The 21,033-nt window shown below is 43.2% G+C and overlaps 1 protein-coding gene across 2 annotated transcripts in view; it reads left to right on the forward strand.

The window, feature by feature from the left end:
* The window catches only part of LOC126457060 (chromosome transmission fidelity protein 18 homolog), a 485,881-nt gene that overhangs the window by 152,075 nt on the left and 312,773 nt on the right, over positions 1–21,033 (forward strand). For both annotated transcript variants that reach the window (XM_050093058.1, XM_050093059.1), the window contains exon 16: positions 14,943–15,092. In XM_050093058.1, coding sequence (XP_049949015.1) covers positions 14,943–15,092 — 150 coding nt within the window. The remainder of the gene's footprint in view (positions 1–14,942; positions 15,093–21,033) is intronic.

The following is a 21,033-nucleotide window of genomic DNA, read 5'->3' on the forward strand; positions in this document are numbered from 1 at the left end:
AAAACACACTCTTGGTCAGCTTTCCGCTACGCTTCGTCTTGCCAGCGTCCTTTAATCTTGTCACGAGACCTAGTTGATAATGCTTCTGTGACAGTTTGCCTCTATCGAGCAATATCTGTTAACAAAAAGCTGTGGCAGCCCAAAAAAAAAAAAACACTCGTCTGTACCTTGCTCGATGATAGTTGCGTCTTCGCAGTCTTCGGTGGATGTGAATCTGTATGTATCCAGTGTTTCTTTTGCTCTTTTGCCGGCCGCGGTGGTCTCGCGGTTCTAGGCGCGCAGTCCGGATCCGCGCGACTGCTACGGTCGCAGGTTCGAATCCTGCCTCGGGCATGGATGTGTGTGATGTCCTTAGGTTAGTTAGGTTTAAGTAGTTCTAAGTTCTAGGGGACTGATGACCAGAGCTGTTAAGTCCCATAATGCTCAGAGCCATTTTTTTGCTCTTTTCTCTCGGGCTGATAGTTATACGCCCATCATCGGTCCACATATGAAAGCTTCTGTATCGTCGTGACAGAGGGGCAAAATTTCAACTGCTGAACTGCTGCCACCGTTAGGGCGTTAGGGTGTTTTTTTCTTTTCTTTTTATATATATATATATATATATATATATATATATATATATATATATATATATGAGAAGTCGCGGAATTCAGCGGGCCGTGATACCTGCCACATTGAAAATGTCGCGCAAGATGTTGAAAAATTAATTCTTGTCTGATTTTAACTTTCCTCACTATTCCCGGTCTTGGAGCCTAGCGTCTCCAGTTGTCTTGCGATTCCCGGTTCTTCACAGAGACATCAAACATCCAGTACGCCGATGAATGGGCTGTACTCGTCCGACACAAGGGCACTGGACTGCAGAGGAAATATCCTCGAAGGTTTTAAACACTTGCAGGGTAACTTTTACGAAAGGAGGCTTGAACCTAGGAAAAAAAAGTGACAAAGCTCCACGTAAACAACAAACCCTCCCCCTCCAACCGTAGAGTTTCAGAACATTTTGAGAAAGGCATTCTTCCCTGGAATGAAACTTCATCATATTTCGCTTCGAATCTGGGCGTAACATCTAATGGAGACCATTTCGAATCCTGTGCAAATATTCTGTCCTCACGTCGGGAACCGCTGCCTCTAGTCTACGAATTTCAGCCCTGAGTCTGGTATGCTCTGTTGCCGAAGTTAGTGCGCCAGTTTAGCTCAATGACGGCCATGTGAATAAGGTCGACTTACAACTGAAGTGCACCGTGCGGATACTGTCTGCATCGATTATGTCTAAGCCCACTTACTGGTTCAGCCACATTCACCCGAACCAAATATGCCAGTACCATGCTGTTTTCAGAGAATACAGTAAACTAGAAACTATTCGTTTGCTTCGAATTCACAGACTATTCAAATGTGTGGATATCGACAGACTGAGATACAGAACCCCTTTACCTAAAAACTTCCAAACTAGGTCTTGACAATTTTAATACTTCAGGAGCTTGCCAAAAATTGAGAGAACAGTCCTTGTCTATATAGAGGGAGAATCACCTTAAACGTCTACCGCAGATATCCAGGAAATGGAAAGTGTTATGGATGTGTGGTTTCGCAGAATGGACTGGTAGTGAGGGGTTCGTATTGTTAGTCAATCAGCAGATTATAATAATACTTAGAAAGTATTTTTTGGTACAAGTACACATTTTTAAAATTGAACAAAGCCTATTGACATTAACAAACTAAAAGTACGTTAAATGATAATGTCTGTGGTGTTTGTTGCGGGAGTCTAGTGCGAGTCGTTTACGAACTATCGTATTTTGAAAAATTTACACACCGACGCTCGTTTGTGCCATTCAACCTTCATAATTGCTTGGTACGATTCTGTTACGTTTCCTTACAGCGCGCTGGTGTGTTCCTTGAGTGCACTGCGACTTACTATTCAGTTTGTGACAATCCGAGCAGTAGGTTGTGAGCGAACGATGCGAAAAACCCGAAATGCTCACGTTGTGTGGAGAGTGTACGAAGAATGCACTTCGTTCTTCTACTGTGCATGCTGTCGGATATTCCAGTAGAGGTCAACCATTTCGGCAGTTGTTTATCACTCTCTTCAACCAGTTACGTGAAAGTGGTAGCGTAACACCTAGACAACGCAACAGAAGGAAACAAGTGACTACAGAAGAGGGGGAAATTAATGTTGTTGCTGCTGTTGCAATTGATCCGCATGTTAGTTCCCGCGCAGTCGCACGAGGAAGTGACATGAGTCAGGCAAATGTCCTATGCATTCTCCATCCACATAGGCTCCACCCCTATCGCATTTCTCCCAGTCGAAAGCAACGTGGAAACGATTAAGAGAATAGTGTCAACTTCTGTGCATGGGCATTAAGACGGATATTCCAGAGGTATCACGTATCTTGTTTAGTGATAAAAAAATGGTTCAAATGGCTCTGAGCACTATGGGACTTAACTTCTGTGGTCATCAGTCCCCTAGAACTTAGATTAGTGCTAAAACTACTTACCAATCATGGTCATTTAAACTGCCGAAACATGCACTACTAATCTGTTGACAATCTCCGTTGGCTTCGTCAGATGGAACGTCAGCGCCCATGGATTGTAAACGTTTGGTGTGATATACCATCAGCTCATAGGCCTGTTTTTCGTAGATGGAACATTGAATGCGAACAGTTATCTCAGCCTCCTAACGGGCCATCTTCCACGGGTGCTAGAAGACATTCCTCTGCAGGCTATGAAGAACTTGTGGTACCAACATGGTGGCTGTCCAGCCCACAGTGCACAAATCACTACATTATGTCTTCAAGAATTGTTTCCAAATCGTTGGTTTGGACACAGAAGACCTGTTGTACATTGGCCAGCCCGTTCGCCTGATTTGATGGCTGTAGACTTTTTTTTTTGGGGGGGGGGGGGGTGGAGGCTGAAAGACTCTGTCTACAAGGACATACGAAACTCGTACTAACTATAAACTATGATATGCAGCTACGTATTACTGCAGCGTGCTCAGACATCTTTACTGAAATGCTAGAACGTCTGCAGCAGTTCCGTACAAGACTGGAAGCGTGTATTGCCGCTGCAGGTGGTCATTTCGAACGCAACCTGTGTGATGGTCAATTGTATCGTTTCTGTCAGAAAAAAAAAAAAGGTTCAAATGGCACTGAGCACTATGGGACTCAGCTTCTGAGGTCATCAGAACTTAGAACTACTTAAACCTAACTAACCTAAGGACATCACACACATCCATGCCCGAGGCAGGATTCGAACCAGCGACCGTAGCGGTCTCGCGATTCCAGACTGTAGCGCCTAGAACCGCACGGCCACTCCGGCCGGCTGTCAGAATCCACATAACTAGCGTATGCACTTTTGTTGTTCTTTAGTGTGGGCTACCATAGGTATTGTACAAGTGTCGGTGTGGGAACTTTTTAAAATACGATATCTCGTAAACGACTCACACTAGAATACTGCAACAAACACCATTGACATTTTAATTTACCCTGATTTAGTTTGTTGTGTCAATAGACATTGCTCCATTTAAAAAAGTGACTGTTCGCACAGAAATACACTTTCTAATTGTTACTACACTCTGTTGACTGGCTAACAGTACGACTCCGTTCGATTCTGTGAAAACCGCACATCAATAGCACTTCCCATTTTCCCAATATTTGCGGTGCAAGCTGTACGTGGTTCACCCTGCATACTGGCGAGGACTGTTACCGTATATATATAGGTTGGTCCACTGATAGTGACCGGGCCAAATATCTCACGAAATAAGCATCAAACGCAAAAACTACAAAGAACGAAACTCGTCTAGCTTGAAGGGGGAAACCTGATGGCGCTATGGTTGGCCCGCAAGATGGCGCTGTCATAGGTCAAACGGATATCAACTGCGTTTTTTAAAATAGCATTTTTTTTTACATATTCGTGTAGTACGTAAAGACATATGAATGTTTTAGTTGGACCACGTTTTTCGCTTTCTGAAAGATGGCACTATAATAGTCACAAACGTATAAGTGCATGGTATCACGTGGCATTCCGCCAGTGCGGGCGGTATTTGCTTCGTGATACATTACCCGAATTAAAATGGACCGTTTACCAATTGCGGAAAAGGTCGATATCGTGTTGATGTATGGCTATTGTGATGAAAATGCCCAACAGGCGTGTGCTATGTATGCTGCTCGGTATCCTGTACGACATCATCCAAGTGTCCGGACCGTTCGCCGGATAGTTGCGTTATTTAAGGAAACAGGAAGTGTTCAGCCACATGAGAAACATCAACCACGACCTGCAACAAATGATGATGCACAAGTAGGTGCTGTCGCGGCTAATCCGCACATCAGTAGCAGACAAATTGGGCGAGAATCGGGAATCTCAAAAACGTCGGTGTTGAGAATGCTACATCAACGTCGATTGCACCTGTCTCATATTTCTATGCACCAGGAATCGCATGGCGACGACTTTGAATGTCGTGTACAGTTCTGCCACTGGGCACAAGATAAATCCGGCACGATGACAGATTTTTTGCACGCGTTCTATTTAGCGACGAAGCGTCATTAACCAACAGCGGTAACGTAAACGGGCATAATATGCACTATTGGGCAACGGAAATTCCACGGTGGCTGCGACAAGTAGAACATCAGCGACCTTGGCGGGTTAATGTATGGTTCGGTATTATGAGAGGAAGGGTAATTGGCCCCCATTTTATCGATGGCAATCTAAATGGTCAAATGTATGCTGATTTCCTACGTAATGTTCTTCCGATGTTACTACACGATGTTTCACTGCATGACAGAATGGCGATGTACTTCCAACATGATAGATGTCCGGCACATAGCTCGCGTGCGGTTGAAGCGGTATTGAATAGCATATTTCATGACAGGTGGATTGGTCGTCGTAGCACCCCACCATGGCCCGCACGTTCACCGGATCTGACGTCCCCGGATTTCTTTCTGTGGGGAAGTTGAAAGATATTTGCTATCGTGATACACCGACAACGCCTGACAACATGCGTCAGCGCGTTGTCAATGCATATGCGAACATTACGGAAGGCGAACTACTCACTGTTGAGAGGAATGTCGTTGCACGTATTGCCAAATGGATTGAGGTTGACGGACATCATTTTGAGCATTTATTGCATTAATGTGGTATTTATAGGTGATCACGCAGTAAGAGCATGCGTTCTCAGAAATGATAAGTTCACAAAAGTACATGTATCACATTGGAACAACCGAAATTAAATCTTCAGCCGTACCTACGTTCTGTATTTTAATTTAAAAAACCTACCTGTTACCAACTGTTCGTCTAAAATTGAGAGCCATATGTTTGTGACTGTTACAGCGCCATCTATCACAAAGCGAAAAAAGTGGTCCATCTAAAACATCCATATTTCTTTACGTACTACAGGAATATGTAATAAAAATGGGGGTTCCTATTTAAAGAAAACGCAGTTGATATCCGTTTGACCTATGGCAGCGCCATCTAGTGGGCCACCCATAGCGCCATCTGGTTTTCCCCTTCAAGCTAGACAAGTTTCGTCTTTGTAGTTTTTACTTTTTGCGCTTATTTCGGGAGATATTTGGCCCGGTGACGATCAATGGACCACCCTGTATATGCTTCCGTAATAATGTATGTAGGGTGGTGAGAAAATGTCTGTAAAGCTCATAAATATGTTGCAGGATATTGTGCGCTGAGAAACAGTTGTTTAGAAAAAAAAAAAATCTGCGTTGCGCCGTTTCCGAGCTAATTAGATTTGAAGTTAGCCACTCGAGCCGTTGCGCGCACAGATTCGAACGGCCCACCAGAGACAGTGTCGGCAAATGTGTTCTACGTTTGGTTTCCTTAAACAGAACAAGGTTGCGATTTCGAATTTTTTCCGTAACAGTTATTTCTTGTTTTGACCACCCTGCATACGTTTCTCTGTGTCACTGTGGAACCTCGAAGTTTTGACTCACACTGTAGAATACAGACCACTCTCAACAGGATAAGAACAAACTACGTCAGAGTTGTCTGTCTCATTGTACTGGTAGGGAAACGCTGCTTCACCAAAATGTCACTGTGGTGCCTTTAGCACTTACAGAAGAAGGCTCTCTAGGGCTTTATACGGCCAGCGATCCGACTTCCAAACTTTGTCCATAATACGTAATTGAATGCATACAAATCTGACTTCGTGACCCTTAGGTTTTATGCTGATGAATTCTTCTAGGGAAATAAGTCGACCAATAATACCGTTCCGCGCGACATTTCAGCAAGTTTTTGCTTATCATCTTCTGGCGAAAATACGCAGAAGTTGACGAGTAAAAAACCTGTCGAAACGCCGCTCGGCTGATTTCCCGATAAAAAGTATGCATTGCTATAGTTCAATTCTTTTATCTTGGCGGCTCGCGCATGCCCGCCCAGACGCGGGAGATTGCTGCGTTGCCAGTTGTATGCGCCAATAGAAGCAGCGCCGTAGTATAGCACAGTTCGCAAGCTTACGTTTAGGGGGGGGAGCGCGCAGTTCGTGAAGTAAAGCCACCACGGCCGCATTAACCCTTTCGCTGCTACACAGACGTGCTCCCCGCATTCCGCGCTGTGAGCGATTTTGTCACTGCACTGCTCTCCTGTGCAGACACATCGTGTTCCGACTGCTTTGACACTCTTATCATTCGATTCCACAAAAACTATGTGGCCCAAAAATTTGATTTTTACACATCTTCTTGACTGATACCTTCCCCCCATAAATGACTTAATTTTGTTTCGATGTTCAACGCAGTTATTACGCAGCATTAAATATAGTAAACCATTGCACGAAATTTTGAAGAGTTTGCAGAGGTAAAAGTCCATAGAGTATACTTTCCGGATGGTCGATTTTAGTTGCCACAATGTTGAGAATGAAATGCGGACAAGATACCTATACATTTCATTTAATTTAAGTACCACATAAGTGTCGTATGTAATATTGAGAAATATTCCACCTTTCGCGACTGTAACAAAAGTTTTACTTACACTGGGCACGTTTGGCTTTATTTTAAAGCACTTCAATCAATCAAAAGGAAGTAGACAAAATACATTAAACAAAACTGTGGACTTACAAAAACATTAGGACTTGAATATACCGTCTGTCAGTGAAGTGCTCAGAGCTATGTCAAATATAATTTTGTGTGTGGCGCATACAAACAGCATTTATTTGCTAAAACACTGATGAGCCAACACGAACGTTGAATATTGTGCTACCGCAGCACAAAACTAGGAAAGGTGACTTGGCAATGGAGGACACAAAATACATGATGCTCCAAAAGAGAGAAACGCGTCTGGTCTAAATAAGTCGCTTATTACAGTTGCAGAAGAGGAATATATTTCAATACCATTGGTAAAACTGCGACTGTGGAACAAAAACAAGAAATAGAACATGAATACCATTGTGTATGTGCCATACCTTTCACCGATGGAAGTGCTTTAAAATAAAGCCAAACGCGCCGTGTGTAAATAAAACTTTTATTACAGTCGCGAAAGACGGAGTATTTCTCAATATTACATACGACACCTATGTGGTACTTAAATTAATTGAGATATTGTTATACAGTAAATATTATATGAAATTTAGGTATCTTGTCCCCATTTCATTCTCAACATTGTGGCAACTAAAATCGACCATACGGAAAGTATACGCTATGGACTTTTACCTCTGCAAACTCTTCAAAATTTCGTGCAATGGTTTACTACATTTAATGCTGCACATCAAAACAAAATTAAGTCATTTATGGGGGGAAGGTATCAGTCAAGAAGACGTGTAATAATCAAATTTTTTGGCCAAATAGTTTTTGGAAATCGAATGATAAGTGTGTCAAAGCAGTGGGAACACCAACCATGTGTCTGCACAGGCGAGAAGTGCAGTGATGACAAAACCGCGCACAGCGCGGAATGCGGGGAGCACGTGTCTGCAGCAGCGAAAAAGTTAATGAAGAGGCAAAGCACTAGAAATTTCATACAAACGAATAAAATTCGTGAAGTAAGCTACTCCAATATTGTTTTTAAATAAAGAAAATATTGAGCACTGCACAAGGTTTGAACTCTTAACCTTTCACTTGGCAGCCCAACACTTTTTTTTTTTTTTTAATCTCATTTTTTTCGCTTTTGTTCGTTGCATCTGCTCGGGGCGCGGGGCGGACGTCGTAAGACATCCGTTTAAGTTCGTTGCTGATCGATTAACTCAGTTTTATTATTACAGAGGGCAGCTAATCCTCTGACCGAACACGCTGAGCTACCGTGCCGGCGACCCTTAACCGTTCCGCTATCTCACCACCTCAGACAGTATAACTCCATAAGGACTCTAACACCTCACGCAACTACTTATAAACACTGTTGGTATGACTATGAATTACTCACGCTTCGTCGAAGTACGATAGGAAATAAACAATTACCGCTGTTGTTTATTGCGAAAAAGCAGTTCGTGAGATTGAAACAAACACCTTTCCTTGCTATCGCCTGAATGAGGAGTCTTATTGCTTGTTTGGTTTAATTAATAGAATATGAATCAATTTGTATAAAGAATGCTTTTTTCAAACTTTCTATAAAAGAAAGTCTGCTATCAAGACATTGCTTTTGTTCTATTACTTTATTTATGACTGAACGTTTCTAAAACTGAAGACACTCGTCCGTGCTCTGCACTGCAGTCGAGATGTGGCAACGTTGTTCTCTGTTCATTGGCTGACTATGTTTTGTGATGTCAAATGCGCAGAACAAACCTAAACTCGGCCGCCAAGATATATGACGCGCACTTTAGTTGTCGAGAAAGTCTGCTTACATACTTACGATTTATATGCTTTTTCGTATGCACATTTGTCCCTTGTTAGTTACACTCTTCCTGTCTTCTGTGATTTGCTTTTTCAAATTTTCAATAAACTAGAGATAACTGTTGTAATGGAGAGAGGGCTTTAGTGTCTCAACGACAAACTGAATAACTGGGCGTGTCATATCGTAATACCACTGTCTGAAATACTGTAGCCGGCTGGTGTGACCGAGCGGTTCGAAGCGCTTCAGTCTGGAACCGCGCGACCGCTACGGTCGCAGGTTCGAATCCTGCCTCGGGCCTGGATGTGTGTGATGTCCTTAAGTTAGTTAGGTTTAAGTAGTTCTAAGTTCTAGGGGACTGATGACCTCAGATGTTCATTCCCATAGTGCTCAGACCAATTTTAACCTTTTTTTTTACGAAATACTGTAAATTAAAACATCTTAGCTGAATGAATACAAGCGTATTATTGATCATTTTGTGTTAAGTTACAACTCTACCTGCCGATTTCAATGATATCCCAATAATTTTAACTGAAGAAGTGTTACTTAAATTTTGGATAAGTTGTCGGTTTGAGCACTTTCTTGGTTGGTGGACTACATTACTGTGTGCCACTAGAGTAATGAGGAGTTTTGAGCGTTGGGACAATGGTCTCCTATACCTGTCTAGTGCTACCATTTAGCAAGAAGCTTTCAGAATTTGGAAAAAAAATTACAGTGGACCGTCGGGTAGACGTACAGAAGGTTGTGAGCGATCGTCAGCAACTAATGTCCTAGTGTTTAGCGTTGCTGATTGTCGATCGCGGGACCTCGGGTTCTATTCCCCGCCAGTCGAGGAGTCTCTGCGTTCCAGATGGTTTGTGTTGTCATCTTCATGATGTCATCATCATTGATGCGCAGATTGCCGAAGTGACGTCAAATAAACAGACTTGCACCAGGCGTCGAACTTCCCCGAAAGGGACTTCCAGTTAAATGTGTCGTACGCACGTATCGTTTTCTGTGAGCGATCAAGCTCGTGTTCATAGCTGACGCAGTGCATCAGTTCCATAAAAATCGGGTTAAATCATCAGCTATGTTCCAAGAACCTCTGAAGTAACTAAATGTGTTTTCTTATCATCGCAGAGACTGTTTTGAGACATTACTACATACTAGGCAATTCTGCTGGCTTTTACATAATTTGTGTCTGGTGGAACGTATATGTTTCAAAGTGTATTAGTGGTTAGTTATTGATCATAACGGAAGAAAATTTTTGACAGTTCGTTTTTCAGGTGTATGTAAAATAAATTGTAATCAATAAAAAATTAATTTACTATAGCGGTTGAAATAGAGGAGTACAAACACAAATCCCTCAATTGTCGCACCTGAATGAAATGAATTCGAAGTGCATTACCGCAGCGAATACAGAGGAGTGCGAGTATAGTGCGGTTTAGTCGTGTAATACCGACGTACTGACGCAGACTGTGCCGGTTTTAAGAAACGATCGCCAGTCCATGGTGAACATGCTCTTTCGTTAACCACGCGGTTACTTGCGTCACTGAAACAGTGTAGATTTTCTCTGCGATTTTAACAACTCTTTTCGAATAACAGTGAATGGAAATAGGTCCGCCTGCTTAGCTCGGTGGAAACGTGCTTGTCTCCGATGCAAACGGGCCCGGGTTCGATTCCCGGCCGGGTTGGAGATTTTCTCCGTTCGTGGACTGGGTGTTGTGTTGTCCTCATCACCGGTGCGCAAGTCGCCCAATGTGGCGTCAAATGAAATAAGACTTGAACTTGGCGGCCGAACTTACCCGAATGGTGCCTCCCGGCCGACGATGCCATACGTTCATTTCCATTTAAATGGAAGTAGTCCTAAAAGAACAACGACTTACTTTTTTTATTATCACAAATTATCATCAGACTATCGATTTCGCGTCATACTGATCATCTTCAGATACGTCAGGAGAAGGGAAATCAAATACAACTGATAGACGATGTACACTAGTAGACAACAAAATATACAATAATGAAAAGGTACTAATTTTATATACAATGTGTCCCAGGAGCAATGGTCAATATTCAGGGATGTGGTAGGAATGACCATTTGAAGCAAAAAAAAAAAAAAAAAATCTTTGGCTCTAAAATCCATACCTCAAGAGCTGTGAGCACTTGTTCAATAGAAGAGATTTGTTTCGCAGTATCAGAGATGTAGTGCTCATGGTTTTGAAGGTATGCACTTTAGAGCTCATGTTTACTAGGTTTTCCCCGAATGATCATTACTGCTACATACCTGAATATTGATCATTCCCACTAGGATAATTCGTATATAGGAAAGACGAGCTTAAAATGTGATGAAACATACGCGATTAAAACAGAAGCAGGCTTATATTACCCTAATGTGGTTAACGTAAAACGGCATCCTCATAAGATACACTCAAAGTTAGCTTGGTAACTCTCTACTCCGTCGACTGGTATCGTTAAATCTAGGAATTAAACTTCTTGGATCTTTGTAAATTCTCTTGGGTGATTGGTTTCACAATACGAGCCCAATTTATTACTAAATTGTATTTATTACAAATTTATACAGTGTGATTCAGTGATGAGGTTACAAACTTGATGGGGAAGGATAAAGCATAAGTTTGTAGTGAGGGACCCTGGTTTGAAAACGACCGACGGAAACCCTCAGCGAAAATCGTTCTGATACTTCTGACAGTGGAATACTACATGTACCGGTGCTTTTGTTGCTAAGACTTTAGGGAGGCAACTTAAAGAGTGCTGGTATGTGCCAAGACGAAAACAAAAATTCGGTAGAAGAGTATGTTTCACAGTAACAAAGATGACCAAGTGCTCGTAGGTCTTAAGATATGCATTTTAGAGCCCATGTTTACTTTACTTTTTATTTTTTGGTCCATACTACCTCCTATGAATGTTCCCTACGCTTCAACGTCACAAGAAGAATGTCTTTCATATGGGTCACCGATTTTTATCAAGTTTTTCAAGGAAGATCTATATTGAAAATAAAGAGACACGTGTTTTGGCTTTTTGCTAGACACTTCCTAGTGTTTGAAAAAAAAAATCAAGATTAAAGTTGATGACAGAAAATCGTATTTCAATGTTTTGCGTCGAAAGGTCGTCTAAAAAGAAAAATTTAAAAAAATATATTGGATGCAAAGTTAATAATGTTAAAGTTATTGACTTTTCGTGTTTCCACGCTGTAGCTACTCATCAATCTACGTTTATAGTAGAGCGAGGTCGGCAACGAAACTGCTGGTCCGTGTTAGATTCTTGGTGGTAGCTTTTTTCATTTGGTATTTTTTCGGTTTATCTGCTAATATTCTGGTATCGGGAATACCTTTCTTTGCCTTTTTTAAGTAAAACATCGGGAAGTGTGATTAGTAATCAAATAAGTGTGTATAATGTACTCACAGTTGTTTCCGTCGTGGTACATGACTCGCTACGATAGACCTTTCGTAGATAATAATACTCAACCGACCTGCACCGTGAAAGTGATACCACCGAAATTTGCCTCTCTTTATCAACCGCGTCACATTGTTTTTTCCGGTAGGTAAAGAATTTCCTCACACAAGTTAAAAATCATGCAACATCGTAGTACATCAGAGAATTAGAAGATATGTTGGATGCTATCAAAATTCACACATTGGTCCATAATCGGTTGTCAGCGCCTGTCTTTCAAGGTAAGCTTTTGTATGCTTTGTACACATCCAAACTGATATATGATACATGTGTTTTAAACAACGTGAATCAGATATGTTTTCAAGGAACAACGTACCGGAAAACGGGTCAGTGCGGTGGGATTTTATTCGCGTGTTGCGCTTTGTCCGAGAAACATTTATGTTTCGCCTATTTCTGTGTTTAAGTTTGACCCCACTGATCGCAAGAACGCTGACGAGTAGACGGTGAGTTGGGATTACGCAGTAATTGGCTTTGGGCGTATTTTTTACTGTGTATCGTGGTGAAAATAACTGTCAATCCATTATGTATACTTACTTGATTATTAATCACACCTTCCGATGTTTTATTTTTTTAAAAAGGGCGAAGGAAAGTATTCTGATTATCAGAATATCATGGGATACTGGAACGTTATTTACTTTGGACCCCATATTATATTAATAAAAAATATTGGTTTTTAGGCGATCTTTCGATGCATAGCATTGAAAATAGGATTTTGCTTCATCAACCCTGATCTCGATTTTTTCAAAAACTAGTTAGTGTGTAGCAAAAAACCGATACACGAGTATCTATATTTTCAATATAGATAGTCTTTGCAAAACTTGATCAAAATGAGTGACTCACATGTCAGCCCCTCCCCTTGTCAGCAAGAATAGTACCGGTATGTGTATTTCGCTGTCACAGGTATCAGAACGATTTACGCAGATAACTTTCGACTCAGTCGTTTCCCGACCAGGAACCCCAACCTCAGATTGATACATTTATCCTCTCCGTCACCCCTGAAAGTTAGTATCATCATCACAGTATCACCCTGTACATCACTGTGGCGTCTTTTTATGGTTCCTCCAACATTCCATGAGTTTTGGATTTCTAAATTGTGAACGTTTTTAAATATTATATTCATGTGTTTAGCTGTTCGGAGGCTGCTGCATACGCTTGCTTCTCCAAACGTAGATAAGCCGTCGGCACGCTTACCATGCATTCGAATGTAGGATGTGCCGAGTTTCTGACGCCATGTCGTGGAAAACGCACTTTGGGGAGTCCTTCTGAACAAACAGAGCAGTGTGTAGCATGACGTATTCTGAACGTGCGTTTGAACGTTAACCAGTGCTATTGAAGAACGCCGCTTACGTCACATGCAGGCCACCTCTCTTCAGTACAGAGCCGCGAGACGCCGTATTGGCTTTCAGTTGACACCCATATGTATATATGCCGTTTCTAAATATGGGCTAATAGCGGATCTTTCGAAAATCTGTCGTTAATTGTATGGTTTGTTGTAAGAAAATGACAGGAAATTTCATATTGGTGGTTACAGAGTTATTGTAACTTGCGTATTATGAAACGGCATACAGAGAATCCATAAGACATCGGTTCTTGGTTCAGTTTATTATAGTTAAATGTCAGTTAACTACATATTTACGATTAAAGCTTTCAGAAAACGGTAATACGCAAAGTATGGTCGTTTAACGCTGTGGTCGGTATAGCGAGATGTGTAGAGTTGCAGAATTTTAAGGTATCGGGTGTTGTGTTACTGGTTCGCGTCTCCCTGGATCGTAATATTTTGTTGCTAGCATTCGCGTTTTCTAATACGTTGGGATACTTTCTTATTAGTTTATTGAAACGATGTTCGATAATATTCGATGTGATGTAAATGTAAGTGCGCTCTTCCCGTGGAGTGAGTTTGTTTGATTGGCGTAATCTACAAGGCAGCTTGCAGTACTTGCAGTTAAGAAATTTTGCACTTTCTTGTTTTAATTTTAACATTAGATGAATAAGCTTGCACAGGATAGAGTAGCATGGAGAGCTGCATCAAACCAGTCTCAGGACTGAAGACCACAACAACAACAACAACAACACATTTCGCATGTTCTAAGGATTTTGTTGCTGTATAGGAACAAGAAAGTTTGACCTTAGGATTTTGCAGAAAAGTGAGAATGATGAAATAATTTTTATGGTATATGGAGAACCATTGTGAATTTGTATCGAAGGATTTGTAATTTACCTTTTATAAGCCGATGTCCTTGTTGACTGGACATGGTACTTTCCTTTTGTCTTATGACTTGCCCATAGATATTGAACTTTTTATGTGTACCACAGGTAGAACAACATGACTAGCGTATGGGCGAGGGAGCAAACGTGTGTTTTAATTGAAGAAACGTAGGAATTTTACGCCAGTCCAGTTTGTAAACAGTGTGACGTGCGGGCAGATACAGCCGACAACTACGGCTGGATCGCGCTGCAGTCGCGTATACCACGTTGAGGACACGTCATACGCAAAAGTTGCATCGTTCTTGAGCTTTCAGCAGCACGTTGAACTCGTAACGCTTAAGGTCGACGTTCGAAAGCGCTGTCATGTGCCGACGGCTTTATCCTAGCCACTGGCCCGCAACGCTACACTGGCGTGCGCGACTTTTATCAGGCTGGCTTGCTTGTGCTGAAGGCGACTAGTCTCTGTGGGGAGTTTGAACGTGTCATTTCTGACGGAAACGTCGTAGTGTGTTGGTTTCAGAAACGCCGCCGTGTTTTGCTTGCAGGCGTCCGTGAAGGAGGCGAGAACGCGTCAGCTGGTGTCCGAGATGATGCGCGGCATGGACGTGAAGGTGCGCGCCCACTACAAGGCGGACACCCTGCTCTTGGACACGCTGCCGCACCTGCTACGCATCATCGTGCCTAGGCTCAGGCCGGTGAGTGAGTCACATTATAAAATAACGCTTTTCCAGATACGGTAGCGCCTATTTTCCAATTGTTATTGGCACGTCGCGATTTCGGCTGAATTCTGTCATCATCACGTGTCTGTCACATGTCACAATAAGAGCGCAAGATCTTAATTGTAGATAAAAGATGTTTTTCTGTGACAAAGAATTGTAATGTTTATTGATTTGCAATGTAGACATTTAAGATTTACGTATTAAACAAAACATCTGGTAACTGGCCGCCACACCTTGCGTGGCAGAAGCGCACTCCTCTGCCGAAATTTTCTGTAATAGTTTTGCATGAATGACGTGGTGTTTCGTTATTATTCTTCACTGCATGCATGGGACAGATTGCCTCTTCTATTGTCTTCCTACAGTCCTCCTTCCATTGCATTTATAATTTAGGGCATTTGCCAGGAATCTTTCTCCACCCAGACGGTCTACATGTTCCTTGCATTTTCTTCTATTTACCTATTTCTTTCTTTTATCTCATATATTCCTAAATCTTCGCCTATATCTGTTGTGGCGTAACAAGACAGCTACGCCACACTGAAGTAGCCGAAAGGCACGCGTTAATCTCACGTAGGCTAGAGAGAGGTCTGAAACAGGATACGTAATGAATGGTAGCAAGAAAAGTACGTAGCTGCTATAATACTTAACTTTTAATCCATCATTTGTATACAGCATTCCTTGATGATACAAGTGAGACTCTATCTTAAAATGGTTAATGGCGCCTTGCTAGGTCGTAGCCATTGACTTAGCTGAAGGCTATTCTAACTGTCTCTCGATAAATGAGAGAAAGGCTTCGTCAGTGTAGTCGCTAACAAAGTCGTCGCACAACTGGGGCGAGTGCTATTCCGTATCTCGAGACCTGCCTTGTGGTGGCGCTCGGTCTGCGATCACACAGTGGCGACACGCGGGTCCGACATGTACTACCGCGGCCGATTTAAAGCTACCACCTAGCAAGTGTGGTGTCTGGCGGTGACACCACAATATCTTCATTTCTTTTTCGATACCAATGGGATGATAACGCGAATTACAGCATATCTCATCCAGCTATCAACCTGATGTGCCAGTGGTGTACCCTGCCAAGCAGACGACGCTCTGACGACCGAATGTTGAAGTAACCATAACGACGAGTAAAGAGGAAATTCTGTATCACACTCTCACATATGTGAGTTTGGAGCTTTGACTGGTAAAGCTCGCCGTCCTCTGGTGGCCGAGCGGTTCTAGGCGCTTCAGTCTGGAACCGCGCGACCGCTATGGTCGCAGGTTCGAATCCTGCCTCGGGCACGGATGTATGTGATGTTCTAAGTTCTAGGGGACTGATGACCTGAGATGTTACGTCCCATAGTGCTCACAGCCATTTGGTAAAGCTCAGAGATGGTAGTCCCATCACCCGTCTTACCAGCGATAGGCAATTACTCCATTCAGGGACTTAATAAACATGCTTGCAGTACTCAGGCTGACCTCGCAAATAGGACGGAGTACCGGGATACGACATTGGCAAGAAATGAGTACAAGAGAAAATGGGATGATGAAGCTTGGAGACTTGCCACTACTAACGGTAGGGGAACTGTTCGTAAGGAAGTAGAATTAGATAACCTTCGAAAGAAAAGGAAATAGATTTCGTACTAGTTACGGAAACAAAGAAGAAAACATTTGGAACTCTATGGAGACTATTATATTAGGCTCTACAGCGGAACAAATCAGGAACAAAGAGCCAGTAAAGGTGTTCCCATCTATATTCACAGAAGATAGGAAGATAAAATACTAGACTATGAATATGTAAATGAACGCAACTGTACTTGAAGGAGTTAAAGGTCCAAGAGGAATCCTACGAATAATAGGAACTTAAGTCCCAGAAGAAGGAAAAATTCGCCAGTTCTAGTTAAGAAAACTTGTGATGCCTCCTGGGCTGAAGGCCCAAAACCACACCGAAAACAAGAATGGCTGAAGGCCCAAACACAAGTTATAAAAATTGCTATAAAGAATACACATGGCTGAAGGCCTTACTTAAAAAAAATATTTCACATAAATACTCGGCTGAAGGCCACGCACTGGACATTAAACAACTCAGGACTTAGGGCCTGGATAATAAGAATTTCAGATAGAACAAACTTTCAAAATTTTAGTTATTAAACAAATCAATCTGCAAACCTTAAGTCAGCTGAAGGCCTTATCTTAAAATAAAAGCCGGCCGAAGTGGCCGTGCGGTTAAAGGCGCTGCAGTCTGGAACCGCAAGACCGCTACGGTCGCAGGTTCGAATCCTGCCTCGGGCATGGATGTTTGTGATGTCCTTAGGTGAGTTAGGTTTAACTGGTTCTAAGTTCTAGGGGACTAATGACCTCAGCAGTTGAGTCCCATAGTGCTCAGAGCCATTTGAACCATTTTTTAAAAAATAAAAACAATTAAATTAATAGATGGCTGAAAGCCTTGCACAGTACATCAGACTAAAATGAAAATCAAAATCTAAAACCAACAGAACCGTGGTGCTCAGAAGTGTTCAAAGGGTTTGCCTGAGGAGGTAGCTCTAATGTAAGGTGAGGTGAGACAGGCAGCTAAGAGTAAGGCTAAATAATCGGTTGGCAATCCGACGCAGGGACAGCTGAAGGATCGACCAAGAACATAATCAATTCGCTTCCGCCCGACCAATATCAGCCAAGGACGAAGATACCAGCCGCACTATGTCTTCAGAATCGGCGCCTATGAACACCCAAGGCACAATAACCACTCTCAACAAAAAACTACGAACAAACAGCTAAAAGGCTGTCGAACTACACGCCATGTCGGACAGCATCAACACAGTGAGGAAAAACACACTGCCGGAAAACTACGCTAATGAACAGAGCAGGTAACTGGGGTGTTTACGGCCACAAGGTAGAAAATACCGCTGGATCACTTCACTGATAAGTAACAACCAATTTAATAGTCAAAGACCACACAGGAAGAGGGCTGCAAAATTTCGCTGACTCCAACACACCATACGTTGCTGCTAGCCAGAACGGCCCAGGAAGCAACAACCGACAACGAATGAAGAGATATCACAGCAGCTGAGGTTTTATAACAGGTTACTTGATCACTCAACTTCAGTGTCCAGGTTCGGTGGGCAACGAACTTTATAGCTCTCGCAGCTAGTGCCTCACAATCCGAACAGTACTAAAACCAGTCACTGTGAAACAACAAGGACCAATCACAAATCGACACACACGGAGAACCCAGAAATGGTCGGCAACCAAATACACGTTGCCCGATGAGGCGACCGACCGAGCGGCCAACCAAGGTAGTCCCCTCTCTAGTCAAGTGTGTCGGCAACGGTCGAGCGAGTCTGGACCTCACTGCTGCTCCGTCCCGACTCAACTCCCCGACATGCGATGACACGGAAATACTAGCGGTTGCTCCAAAGATAGTACGACACTGCTCGTGTCGATAAGCTCTGCTGCTGCCACTCACGGACAGGCAAGTCAGCAACTTAGTGACGCCAGTAAATCGAATAAGAAATGAGACAGCAGTACCGCAAAGACAAGATGTCAAGCAATCAACGGCATGATCACGAGTCGTGGATGGCTCACTGCGTGTAGTGGAGGACGTGATCCTAAAGGATAGATGCATACTTGGGTCAATCCATTGTGCTTTGCAGAATGACGAGATAATCCAGGAATGCCATGAAAACACTCCCCAGACCATAACGCTCCCTCCTAATTCCTGGACACTTCTGATGATAGTTGCAGGGAGTTTACTTTCAGACGTTTCATGCCAGTGACCATTTCTGTGATGGACCAAAAAACGTGATTCATCTGAGAAGTCCATTTGTTCAGTTACGGTATTGGTGTGCAGATTTCAACTTTCGTCGCCGATGAACAGTACTCTGCACGAATTCGTGAACCAGGCGCCTGCTGCTGGGGCCCTTTCGTAGCTACGTTCGTTGAACGGCGTTGAGGAGACGTTGTTGTTAACCCCTTTGTTCGTTTGGGCGGGCAGCCAGTCCCTCAACAGGTGCATGCCTGTTTGCCCATACTCAACTCCCGGTCGTCGTTCATGTAGTGACTTGGCAAGACAGCCAAGCCACTCGGAGGTAGCCGAAAGGCACGCGTTTAAGCTCACGCACACTGGCGTGAGGTCTGGAACAGGACAGTGTCTTGATAATTGCAAATAAAGTACGAAGATCTTGGAATACTTAACTTGAATCCATAATTGGTGTACATCGCTCTTGACGGTACATGTTTTACAATCTCAATATAAATTGGTAATGGCGCCTTGCTAGGACGTTGCAAATGACGTAGCTGAAGGCTATGCTAACTATCGTCTCGGCAAATGAGAGCGCATTTGTCAGTGTAGCATCGCTAGCAAAGTCTGCTGTACAACTGGGGCGAGTGCTAGGACGTCTCTCTAGACCTGCCGTGTGGCGGCGCTCGGTCTGCAATCACTGACAGTGGCGACACGCGGGACCGACGTATACTAATGGACCGCGGCCGATTTAAAGGCTACCACCTTGCAAGTGTGGTGTCTGGCGGTGACACCACAGTTCACCCCTGTCATTTATGGCCCGCGATGCACCACAGTTGCCTCGGTTCCGGTTTTTGGATAGTGCCATTCTGTCCTGCGTGGTATCCTTCAACCACAGCGGCCCGCGAACAGCTTAGAAACGTATTGGTTTCGGAAATGCTACCACCCATGGCCCGAAGGCCAATGGACGTCAGATAAATCGATGCGTTTCCGCATTACGACAACGACTGCACTGTTTTCCGCGTTCCCCTGACATGCTTCGTATACCCTCCACTGCTAGTCTTACCGCCTGCCGTCTGTGAGTGGTTATTCCACGTTGATGTCCAATACAGGCAGTGGTCACATTAACGTGACTGGACCATGTATAATTCTCCTTTGCCCTTCTGCCGTCTGTGAGTGGTTATTCCACGTTGATGTCCAATACAGGCAGTGGTCACATTAACGTGACTGGACCATGTATAATTCTTCTTTGCCCTTCTGTCTCTCAAGTCATGCGGAAGCGACGCGTGAGAGCGGTGTGGCGGGGGCGGGTTGGTTCGGCTGATCTTCATGTTCTACTTTCCCTCGCTCGCTCTGCGCGTAGCGTAGTTGTGATCGAAAAGCCTATCAGAAATCGAACGAACAGGACTTGTATATACACTGCGGGGGAAAAAAATAGTTAACCTGGAAAGACGACGTCGATTTTGATCCGATGACGACATATGTCACCTGGGGAATACGATGTGCGACAGTAAAATAATGAGACTGATGTGAAAAAAACGTTGCTTATCGTTTTTGTCAACTTTAGTGTTGTCTCCTTCAAAGTAGTTCCATTCCGATTGCACACACTTTTCCCAGTGCTTCTGCCGTTGATGGTAACATTTCTGGAACTCATCTTCAGTAACATCCTCCAAGACCCTCGTCACAGCTTTTTAGACATCTTGTGTTGCCTGAAAATGGCGCATTATCGCGGCGCAGAATCCAGTTATCAGCAATGTTGGCACGGACACGAAGAACTCTTTTACGAAGTCTTTCTAAAATTTCTTTGTAGGTATATTGGTTAACTGTTTGTCTAGGAGGCAGCCACTCTTTATGAACAGTTCCCTTGGAATCAAAGAAGCACACAAGCATACATTTCACTTTTGACTGTGACATGCGAGCTTTTTTTGGTCTGGGTGGGTGATCCCTTTGAGCACCATTGCGAACTTTGGCATTTTGTCTCTGGATCGTACTGAACGGCTCAACAATTCTGGATTGATTTCCATTTGCTCTAACAGATCGGCTACGACATTTTACCCTGTTTCTCGCTGTTGTGGTGTGAGATTTTTGGGGACCATTTTTGCACAAATCTTTCTCATACCACGATCTTCAGTTATTATTAGACGAACCGTTTCTCGATTGATGTTCAGTTCATCTGCAATCATTTTCACGTATAATCTTCGATCA

Source organism: Schistocerca serialis, chromosome 2 (genome assembly GCF_023864345.2).
Source record: "Schistocerca serialis cubense isolate TAMUIC-IGC-003099 chromosome 2, iqSchSeri2.2, whole genome shotgun sequence".
In the NCBI taxonomy this organism is placed as follows: Eukaryota; Metazoa; Arthropoda; class Insecta; order Orthoptera; family Acrididae; genus Schistocerca; species Schistocerca serialis.